Source organism: Populus nigra, chromosome 4 (genome assembly GCF_951802175.1).
Source record: "Populus nigra chromosome 4, ddPopNigr1.1, whole genome shotgun sequence".
Taxonomy (NCBI): domain Eukaryota; kingdom Viridiplantae; phylum Streptophyta; class Magnoliopsida; order Malpighiales; family Salicaceae; genus Populus; species Populus nigra.
The window spans coordinates 14,510,096-14,522,396 of record NC_084855.1 but is presented as its reverse complement, the minus strand read 5'-3'; the positions used below and the strand labels follow the sequence as shown (position 1 = coordinate 14,522,396).

Genomic DNA, 12,301 nt, shown 5'->3' with positions numbered 1-12,301 from the left:
GCTTATTAATAGCTACAATGGCTATTAACGTTCATATGAATTATTCTTAACACATTTGAGAATGTGTCAAAATTTTAACACCTTTTTATTATTTAAAACCTTTAATAAGTGTAGCTTTATATCTATCAATAATGCCATCAATTTTAATCTTTTTTTTTGTATAACCATTTATGGCCTAATGGTTTATTTCTGGTAAGAAGATCTACTAGTTTTTATGTATGATTATTTATAATGGATTTAATTTTACTATTGATTGTCTCCTTTTAATAAGAAGCTTCCGGACATGATAAAGTACAATAAAAAAAAATATCTCTAATCTTCTTCTTTAATAATAAAACGTAGAAAACAAAATGGATTTTAGCATCTTCTAGAAGTTGTAATTTTTAAGCCACAACTCTAACATTTTGAATTACCTTTTAAGGGGCATAAAATTAAGGACTAACCTTGAAAGATTTCTTTAAAGCAACATTAGTATGTTTGCAGGGTTGCAATTTCAAATACATAAAATCTCCTACATTGAATTCCTTTTTTTGATATACCCTTAACAACTACTTGTTTTATCCTATACCTTGCTATTTCTAATTGTTTATGAAGAAATTGATCCATGCTCACCCTAACTTGAAGTATTTCTTCCACAATAGCTACTAAAGAAACCTTTTGTGTCACAATCTCTCTATTAAGAGGAGAGTATCCATATAATGCTTGAAAGGGGCACATTTTAATAGTTGAATGATAACTAGTATGTACCATCATTAAACCATTGTCAGCCACAAATACTATTTATTAGGATTGTACATCACTATAAATCTTACGTAGATTTCTAAGCATTGGTTAAATCTTTCAATCTACCCATATGTTTAAGGGTGATATGCAGAACTTATGAGTAACTTAACTCTAAGCTTTTTTAAACAATTCTTTCTAGAACAGACTTATGAATATCTTGTCTCTATCAATCATAATTGAGGTTAATAATTCATGAAACTTATAAAAGTGATCCAAGAATGTCCGAGCAATATCTTGAGTAGAAAACAGATATGCTAATACAATAAAATAAGCATACATCATGAATTGATCCAATACTACCATAATAGTGTCTTTTCCCTCAAACTTTGGTAGTGATTTAATGAAGTCCATTGTGATATTCTTCCATGTGCCACCTGATAAGGGTAAAGGTTGTAACAGTTAATGGTATATCACTCTCTCCAACTTTTTCATGGTTGACAAATAAAGCAAACCTTCAGCCTCTTATAGGAATTTTAAACTCCAACATAACCTCGCATATAATATTCATGAGCAACATTTACAAATCTATTCCTCAACATTTCATTGTTACCAATAAAAGTTATGCTCTTATACCTCGACACTCCATTTGACAAAGTACATTCTAGCCAACTATTCATATTCAATAATCTCTTAGTTACCATATTGTTTAGCTTAGGATCCAATTCATATGACTTGTTAATTTCTTCATACCATAATGGTACAATTGTTGTCATAGTATAAATGTTATTGTGCTCTTCATGTCATGACTCCTTACCGGTAATTAAACTATTAAGCAAATCATCATTCCTTGATAAGGCATCTGCAACCAGATTCTCTTTTCCTCTCTTATACCATATAACATATCTCAAAACAAAAAACTTAATTAAGCCTTTTCTTTGTAAGGGTATGTGTATCCTTCGTTCCAATAGGTATTTTAGACTTTCATGATTAGTATTTATGATGAACTAATCATGTTCTAAATAGGGTCTCCACATATCAATTATCATTAGAATGGTTATGAATTGTTTTTCATATATGGATAACCCTATATGCTAAGGACTTAAGACTTTACTAATAAAACTTAAAGGCATTTCCTCTTGATTAAACACAACTCTTAATTTTATAACACAAACATCAGTTTCAAGCATAAAAACCTTGTGATAACCAGGTGAAGCTAACATTAGAGCTTCACACAATGCTTTTTTAAGTTAATCAATCTTGTGCTTTTTTATTCCATTTGAAGTTGTCTTTTTAAATAATTCAGTGAGTGGATTATTGATGATACCATACTCTCTAATGAATTTTCTTTAATAACCTATTTATTAAAGGAATCCTTTTAATTCTTTGATAGATATGGAATAAACTTGGATCTTATATCTTCAATCTTTTTAGAGTCAGTTCTCACCCCTTTAGAAGAGATAATATGACATAGATATTGTACCTTTTCTTTAAAGAGCGAACACTTGGACTACTTAATATATAATTGGTTACTTCTTAATGTCACTGACTTAGTTCTAAAGGGGTTGATATGCAACTCCATAGAATAACTATATATCAATATGTCATAAAAAAACTAACACAAACTTTTTTAAGGCTCTAACACATTATTCATTAAAGGTTGAAATGTTGTAAAAGCATTAGTCAAGTCACATAGCATTACCTTGAATTTGTAATGCCCATGGTGTTTTGAAGGAAGTCTTTTCCTTATCTTTCGCATTTATCCTCACTTGATGATAACCTAACCTTCAATCTGGTTTTGAAAAGAACTTAAATTCATTTAGTTCATCCACTAACTCATTTGTGAGAGGAATTGAGAATTTATTCTTGATAATGAAGTTATTTAACTATCTATAGTCCACACAAAAATTTCATGTACTGTCATTTTTTAACTAAAAGAGCTGGCGATGCAAAAGGGTTGCAACTCTACCTAATGACTCTATTAGATAGCATATCTTTCACCAATTTCTCAATCTCTTCTTTAAGAATGAAGGAACTCCTATAAGGTCTGATTTTAGCAGGTTTTGCACCACGTATAAGAGGAATTATATTATCTAACTTCGTTATTGGTGGTAAATACATTAGTTCTTCAAATACAATCTTAAACTCTTCCAAAAATGCTTTAACCTTTGCATTCCTAGTATTTGAAGTAATCTCCTTAGCGGTAGTGATAGAAAATAATTGTCCCACAAAAACCAAAAATATCTTCCTTTAAATCCTTATAAACCTTTTTAGCTGTAATTAAATGCAATGTAGCCTTATCAACTATTTCTTTAAGCTCTATTATTCTATCATCTTTCTTAAATGAGATTTTCATCTTAATAAAGTCAAATAAAACATGACTGTCTTCTTAACCAATCCACACCCAAAACCATGTCACATTTTCCTAACTTTAACAATCTCAAATCAGTAAAGAATTCATGCCTTTGCATTAACTATGTGAACTTTGGACAATAAGTATTGCACTTCATAAGACTATCATTGGTCACAATCATAGCCAATACAATAGTTTTCCTAACCATAACTTTGATTTGTATATAATGATTATCTCATCTATAAAATTATAGGTTCTTTTATTGTCAATCAAGATCACCAATTCTCTTCCCTAATAGCTTTATTTGATTCTTATTGTATGATGGGCATAGCTTTCTGTAAAAAACCATACTCTTCAATTGCATTTTCTTTCTCTACATTAACTCTATTATTACCCTCTTCCTCGGCTTCCACAAACTCCTCCCCATTTTCTCCATTGCTTTCAATCATATGTATTCCTTTTTTGTTGCATCGATGGCTTGGATTGTATTTTACTCCATATTTATAGTGTTGCCTCAGTCGTCTTCTTTGCTCATAAAATGTCTTAGGATGTTGTTTTAGGCTTTGAGATGTGTCATTTTTTAACTAGATTATAAGGTTTTGAAGGTTGATTTCCTATCTATGTACTTATACCAATTGAAACAATTGATCTGCTAACCAATCTACGTACTCTTTTAAGTGTAGCTAAACTTTATTCCTCCTATCATTGGCTTGTTCAAAAGCCTGCGTCAAGGTGATTAGTTTTAGATCTTCAATATTAGTTTAAAATCTTTTTTGAAACTACTTATTGAACTAGATAAATAGTATAATTCTAGCAAAATAGGGTTCAAAATAGTCATAAGAGATTTGTTCTTCAAACTTCTCTATGTATTCCTCTTTCTGGGGTCAATTTATTGAATTCTTCTACCACATCTTCTCTATTTCCAAACCTCATACAAATTTGTTTTTTGAACTCATCCCATTTACCTACATCTCTACTACTTAAAACAAAGTTGTCAAACCAAACAAATGCCCTCCCTTTCAAGTATATGGACGCACACAATCTCAACCTATTAGAAAACTATAGTGAGGTGCAACTTAAAAAACTTCCTGCATCTCCTCAGCTAACCTCCAAAGTTTTCTCCATGAAATGACGTTAACTCCATTCTAGAAAGAGCCATATTATATCCCATCTTGTTTCCTTCATGAGAATCCATCTATTTCATTTTTATGTTACTCCTTGGATTTGGAAGAATTCCATCAGATACCGAACAGTTCCTACCATTAAACTTCTCATCTTCTTGATTGTTAACAATGGTCTGTAATGTTGCCAGGATCGAATCCAACCGTGCATTGAATTGATCATTATTTCTATGTTGTTCCTCTTGTTATTTCTGACTAAGTTCTTCCATTTGCATGAATTCATCATGCATGTTCTGCAATTCCTCGTGTATTCACTGTACTTGCTCTTCCAATTTCTTTCTCTGTTGTTCCAAGGCTCTGACCTTATTGTTTTCTACCATGGTTAATGATTGAGTGTATAAACAAGATTGAGGGTGGATCTTTGGCAGCTCCGATACCTAATTGTTAGCTCATGAACAAACAAGAGAAGATTTTGAGAAATTGAGAGAGGAAAAGAGCAAAAACGAGGGAAATATTGAACCTGTACATCGCAGAACTTTCTTGTGTTATTTCTTGAGTTGCCTGCACTATATACAATAAGATTCCCTTAAAAAAGAAACTATCATTCTAACAAACTCCTAACTATTAACAGTTCTAACTACTAACTAACACAATCACATGATAGTTGGTTAGTTATCCAACTATTATTCTAAGTGATATGACTCCAGCTTCTTTTTCTTTCCCATGTTTTCCTCCAGCATATTCTTTAGTATCACGTGTGCTTTCATTCCTTATCCTCTTGATTGTGTTGTAACAAATAATTGATTTGGGTGGGAACAGCACTGCGATTGAGATTATGTTACATTGTATATCTAAAAAGGAAAAAAAATGTATGAGGCTATCTAGAGCCTTGCATGGTGATATTGATGGAGCCTGTTTTACTTGTTATTTGCTTACAGAGAGAAGATAGTTTGATTCTTCAGGATTGGTAGCTTTTTTATGCTAGGTGTGTGCCCCCCGTTCTTTTTTAGAACAGAAACAACCATTGTATTTGTTTACAAGGCATTGATAAAAACCTTGAGCATTTTAGGTCCAACACCCTTAATCTAGAGCCAATGGATTCGCATGGCTGTCAGCAAACAAATTTCCCCGTTTTCTTCATTGATATGTCCTTGGAAGATAGTTGTCACTGGTCAAACTTAAACTCATGGTGCTTATAAAACATAACAACACCAAGAATATGATAAACAGGTTTAATGGGGGTAAAATTTAACCTTGTAGACTAGGAGAACGTTATGTTTGAAACCACACCACTGTAGATGGAGATGCTAATTTTAGTTTTCGACAGTTGAAACTAAGTAAAAATGGTGCACGAATTATATAGAAAGAGAAGAAACTGTACGATGATATAAACTACGATGATATAAACTTGCTATTACCATTCACATGACTCAAAGCACATCACTTGTGGGATACATGGTGACAACCAGGGCAAAACAAATTATTTAACGTGTTCTTGGCAACAACAGTGTCGTCATTTTACCCATCTTAATTCAAATTCAATGATCTCAAGCTAAAATATATGTAAACAACATAGACTTGCAATTCTGACAAAAAAAGACATTTCCTCATACAATGAACGGAATATAAATCTGTGATTGGATTGAATTTCCTGCAATTCTTAGTATGTAATTGATGGGTACATTGGTAGGAAAAAGAATAATTATTCATTTCAATTTTAAGCCCAGAGTACTTTTATGTTCTACTGGGATAGTAAACAGACAAAGAGACAATGATGTTATTCACGACCTTCACTCAACCAAGTGATGCCATAACTGTAACCATCACCACAAACAAATGTGCCAAGTTCTATATGAGACAATCAGGGAATGAAAGAAGAGGAAGCTATGAGAGCCAACGGATAGGTTATCACTCACAAGGGTTTGAGATTATAGCAGGTGTTGTCAAAAGGGTATGGACCGCCAACAGTTTTGGCAACTTCTCGTTCATAATACCAGTCTCCAACATATTGTGCAATCATCTGCACGGTGGAAATTTAATTAGTGTAAGTTTTGAAGTTCTGTACATGAACGCACGCAAGCATCTTGTGTGTGCACCAAAACTTTCTAAGATTTTAGTGTTACTTTTGACGCCAAATAATTCGTATATTCTTTGAAAAGAATAAGGGACAAACAGATCACATATGAATATCTATCCTATCATCCCTATATGGGGAGAATTATCAGTGAACCATGTTTCTTGTTTCTCATATTGGCAATGACCAAAACAAGAATTTATGAACAAACCATTTTGATGGGATGTTGTGAAAACTTTTATGGCATCCAACATTTGATTCCTGAAGTCTGTTCCATAATAGACAAAGGACAGACCACTATATATATGAATCATATGTTATATTTCAAACTGAATATTGATCCAGAGATTCAAAGACCAAGCAAAATAAATTACCTTGCAAAAATTGGATCTATGATGAATTACATCGTGCATGATTTTGTTTACATTGTTTCTAGGTATCACTATGATCAGCTGATGGTGAAGCTAAACTGCTTCACACCTGTCAAAAATAAAGAAAAGAAATTATACTTAAACTATCCACCCTTCAGGAAATCACCCAGGTCATAAAATAAACTACAATTGTCGATTTTAATGTTTTAGCAGTGTTCACATGCAATTTTTTTAGCCCTTTTTCCTACTAGCTGCTCTGTTGTTCATTCTTTTCTATCTTTTGTTTTCTTGTTTTCAATAAAATCTCCATTTTTATAATAAAAAGTTGTCTTCACCTACAGTCCTATTTAAACCGATTGAGGACTCTTCTACTTGCCTTAGAAATCTTGTGTCCGTGATGCCCGTTGTTGGCTTCTTCTCCACTATTCCAACCTCCTTTGATCCTTCTCTTCCACTTATAAAAGGTTTATTTTAAAACCTAAATATCCATTGAATAATTATCGTGCTTTATTAATGATTTTGATGTGTTTTGTGATGAATTTTGAGATTAAATAGTTTTATGGGATTGATATTTGTATTTGAATGATGTTGGCCAAGTCCTTTAATCTTGCATCTTGTTTTATTATTGATTTTGATGTGTTTATGATGATATTTTAGGATTAAACAATGTTTATTGAATTGATATTTGTGTTGAATGCCTTTTAATTTTGCATCTTGTTTTCTCTCATATTCTTGATCATTTCATTATTATTCTTAGCATTGTAACATGTATTTCTTTGTGTATAAACAATGATCTATTAAACAATATGTATTGAGATGGTCTTTTGTTCCAAATGATACAAAATCGATGCTCATTCTTACATATATTTTTTTGGGTTTTATAACGTATTTATAAAACCTATTAAGGGTTCAGTTCATGTTAAAAGGTTTTTTGGGCTGACATTTCAATTTTTTAAAAATACACCCTTTTTATTCTTAAAAATCATATCTTGCTATTCACTCTTGATATTTAGGGTAAATGAAATTAACATGGGCCATTACTTTGAATATTAAAAAGAGTAGATTGTTCTTTTGATTTTAAACGAAAATAAGTCATAGAAATATCTAAGTCTAATATTCACCAAATAAATTTAGTGTATTAGCCTCTTTAATAATTTCTCACATGTTAATAAGAATCCAAAAATTTATTCACTTATGTACATACACAAGTTATAGCACTAGTGTATACAAACATTAATGAAGGGTAACCAACTAAAATTGAAATGAAAAGAGGTGATTGATAAATAGCATACCACATGGAAAATGAACCTTAAAAGAGTTATTGCCAAGACTTAATCCATAAGGGACCCTCATAGCACTAGATCTTATTCCAAGTAAATGAACTCATTATGGTCACTACTTAGGTAGGATTGAGGCATACAATATTCATTCATTCAATAAATATTGTGAATGAATTGTGGATACTATATTTTAAATGAATCTTAATAAGGTATTATTCATAGACCCTTTCTAGAATTTAGGTTGAGTTCAATGAGCCTAAAATAACCTCATTTATTATTCATTAGCATAACTTGATAAACTATTGATTATAGGTAATGATCAAGATTCACCAACTATAAACATGTTAATTCACTGATTATTATTAAAGGATAATAAGTTGGGGTGGAAAAGATGAATCATGTCTTAGAATGGTTAAGCTTGAGCCCATATATTCATCCAAAGTTTAACTCATAATAGTAGACGTACTATCACCCAGTTATATAGAATACTGATACATTAAGCATAACAGTTGTTAGGAATAAAAAACAAAAGTAGCAATGCAGCTTATCTCATGTAAGATGTTTTAGGGTGATAGTATCTTCCATTTAGAATAACTAGTCCTTTACATGGTGAGTATAATATTAGGTGGTGATTTATTTTTAACATGAGATCTCCCTCTCTTCTAAACACAAACAACCTTTCCTCTTTCTAGGAAAGACGACTTTAATTTGTCGCGATGTCAGATGTGACACTACATCACATACCGAGCCAAATTTTTTCTAACATAAAAAAGATGCTCATGTGACTTTATAGTTTTTAAAGAAGCAAGAAAAATTCAAGACTCGGGTCATTGACTTGACTAGGTTCTGTTAGGATCTTGATTTAAAATCATAATTAATGATAGTTTGTTTTTAGCAATTAATAAGTTTTAAAGACTTAATTGTTATGATTAAATTAATTTATTATACCTATTTTTTTAAAATATATTTAGTAATTGATACCTTTATTGTGTGTGTGTAGCATGTGTTTACGATGGAAAAATACATACTTTCTCATTATTAGAAGTTCTTTAAAAAGACTTTCTCATTTGACTTAATCTTTCGTGTATCTTTACAAATAATTTAAGACCTTTCTTTTTTACATATTCCTTTTAAACTTCACTGCAATTTCTTTCTTATACTTTATTAATGCTAGCTTTTGTTCATTCTTTTTTTATATCTTATATTCTTTTTTCATGCAAATCCATCTGGTTTCATCTTTTGCAACTCATCCACTTAAAATCATAGAGCACAACATTGTCAACAACAAATTATATTGCTTAATCATAAGCAAGACATCGTTACTTTGACAATCTTCTCATCATTTGTGATTTTCAAAGCCACAAGAACATAAAACTCAGTGATTCCCAAACTTTGTTAGGAATGAACAAATTAACTGCATAATAAGAGCTATTATTAAAGTTGAACATGACCTAATATATTTAGCATGTCATAAAATCTAAAACTTATTGTTATACATCCAATAAAAAAATTAATTTTCTTGGACAAACTAATACCAAATGAAAGTTTTCTACTAGCGCATAGAAAGAGATAGAGTGTAGAAATAGAATCAATCAAAAACAATAAATTAGTAAATCAACAACAATAATGGTAAATTCACCTCGCATTCTTAATCGTGATTTTATCAAGACTAAGTATCCACCATAAATCTTTCCTCGTTTGAACGTCACCCTTAACTTTAAGGCTACCCCATTCTAAGGTGCTACTAAATGGAAATGATGCAATCTTGGATATGAAATCAAAGGATCCATTAGGAGTGCCCATTAGGTCTATTCTAAAGCCTAAAATAAAATGGATTCAAAAGGAGTTCAATGGACTAAGTTAAAAGAGTTGGGTTAAAAAGGTTCACATTTATCACTCTGAACCTTTATGTACTTTTCAGGTCATATATTCAACTACATGAAGATTTTTTTATGTGATTCCAATTGGATTGGAAATTAGACATTTGTACCTTTTAACAATATATAGTAGGCCTGTTAATTTATTTGGATGAGAGAGAACAATGTTTTTAAAATTTGGATAGCTTTTAGATATTAATAAAATTCAATTTTTCTTAAGCAAACTTCTTCTTCTTTGTTGGGACAAAGAGTAAATCCGATTTATCAGGATATAATTGATCCTTTGACGTTATTCACAATCATCCAATACCTCTGGTTCTTAGTTATCGGTTAAGTCTGGGTCAAAGTTCAACTAAACCTGATTATTTGATTTTCTTGGGATTTATTATTAATTTTATTGTGGGTTGCATGATCACCTGATTATGAGTTTCGCATCATATACTTAGTATGCATGTTAGTATTCTATTATTATTTTTATGTTAAAAGCATATTTATCATTAGTTATGTCTTTGCATGCTTATAGATTTAAAATCGTATAAACTCTAGGGTTTTTTTTTTTGAAAACCTTTTTATATTTAGCATGTCTAGTTATGATAAACTAAATATCACTCCTTACTGGTTTAATATATATCTATAAACTTTGATTTAGTACAGGTGCGTGTGAAGTTGAATTTTGACAACAATCTCCAATGACTTAATCTAAAGCACATTAATTCTTAGAAGTTTTCTTCAAATTTATCTTAAAGTATTGTTTTTATAATTAGTTGACAAAGCCGGTGATTAATTAAAGCATGGCATTGGTTGTGCATGTTAATTTCAATTGGAAACATTTATTTCCCTTTTCTTGCATTAAAAAAAAAAGAAAAAAGAAAATTTATTTTCCCTTTTAGGGTACAAAATGAAACCCAATTTCGTAAATCTCCAAGGCCTGTCATTTAGCATATCTAAGTCCCTAATACTCCAACCATTTTGAAACGAGAAGAGCTCTCTCTCGATCTATAGCTACAGACACTGCACCCATTTCCTTCTTGCTTGGGAAGCAAGAAATTTGTGGGCCCCTCAAGATACTCGCTATAAAACTACCTGCATTCACGTTTCTCATTCCCTCGCGCCTTTGGCAACAGAAAATAACAACCTCCTCCTTCACCTCTCTCTCGCTCTCTCTCTCAAATACCAAAAAAATGGAAATCACTGTTGAAATGTTCAAGGAATCGCTCAAAGACCCTTACTACCATTACAACGGCTACACCATCCACGTCGAGAACCACCGCATCCTCACCGTCATCTCTGGATGCGACCTCACTGTCAGCAAGTGGATCAAACATGTCTCCAAAACCAACAACGACTCTGCTTCCTCCTCCTCCAAGAAATCTCTCATTGTCGGTGTCTCCACCGATAAGCAGTACATTTCCGGCAGTAAAGGCTCCGAGAATTACAGTCCGTACAACATCCTGCAGCTCTGCGTCGGCTCTCACTGTCTCATCTACCACCTCCCGCACCCTGAGTGTTACTACACCTGTAAGTCTCTCCGAGACTTCTTCTCCAATCCTAAAGTCATAGCTGTAGGTGTTAACATAAAGCCGGTGGCTAAACAGTTAGAGAAGGAGTTTGAGATTAAGTTTGAGAAAGTGATAGATGTCCATGAGCTAGCTGTGAAGAAGATAGGGCAAGAGTTGTTAGATCTGAATCTGAGCAAGTTTGACTTGGATAATATGGCTAAGGCTTTGCTAGGAAAACACATGGATGTTGTGAGGCCTGAGGAGAAAGCGGAGTGGTATACTAAGACTGGTGAGAAGGTGAAGTTAGCAACTGTGGATGCTTATCTCTGTTTTTTGATGGGTTGGGAGCTGTTATATGATGCGGATGAGTGTAAGCGCAATGTTTCTGTTGCCTTAAAGCAGAAGATGAAGAAGGAGAGTAAGCATCTGAAGAATCATAGGAAAAGGAAGATCAAGATATTGTTTAAGAGATCAAGGATGGATTTCAGGGATGGTATGGTTTGGTAGTTCGTAAAGACTTACTTAGTCTCTGTCCGGCTAGCTATTAAGAGGCTAGTATTAGGAGTTGCTGCTCGCTTTAGTTTTGGTTACTACTTAATTTTACCAGCAGCAGCAGCAGCGGTGTTGAGTAGTGGTGGAATATTCTGGACATGTACGTGGATGACTGGTCAGTACTATCTCTATCTTAATTTGATCAGTCATATTTCATTTGCGAATGCAACTGATCATAATTAGTCTCTGGCCTATGTGATCAATGAAGGAATGCTATATAGATTTTACAACTATATATGAGAGTTATGCTTTAATTCATGTGTTGTTCAATGTTTTCGTTTTAAATTTGTCGTCGGGTGTTTGGGAGCTGTGTGCTGCGCGCATGCTGTATGGATATGCTGGGGGGGATTTTATGGCACTGTTGATGATTCTGTTTTGCTCCTCCTGATGAAATTAGAATTTAATTAGAATTTGGATCCCATTAATTAATTTGATAGGCTTGCTGCGAACGTTA

General features: G+C 32.4%; 1 protein-coding gene across 1 annotated transcript; it reads left to right on the top strand.

Annotated features, from left to right (window-relative positions):
* Positions 1-10,977: 10,977 nt before the first annotated feature.
* On the top strand, positions 10,978-11,802 carry LOC133691716 (uncharacterized). Its single transcript, XM_062112324.1, has one exon. It carries the CDS (start codon positions 10,978-10,980, stop codon positions 11,800-11,802), a length of 825 nt encoding a protein of 274 aa, XP_061968308.1.
* Positions 11,803-12,301: the final 499 nt, after the last annotated feature.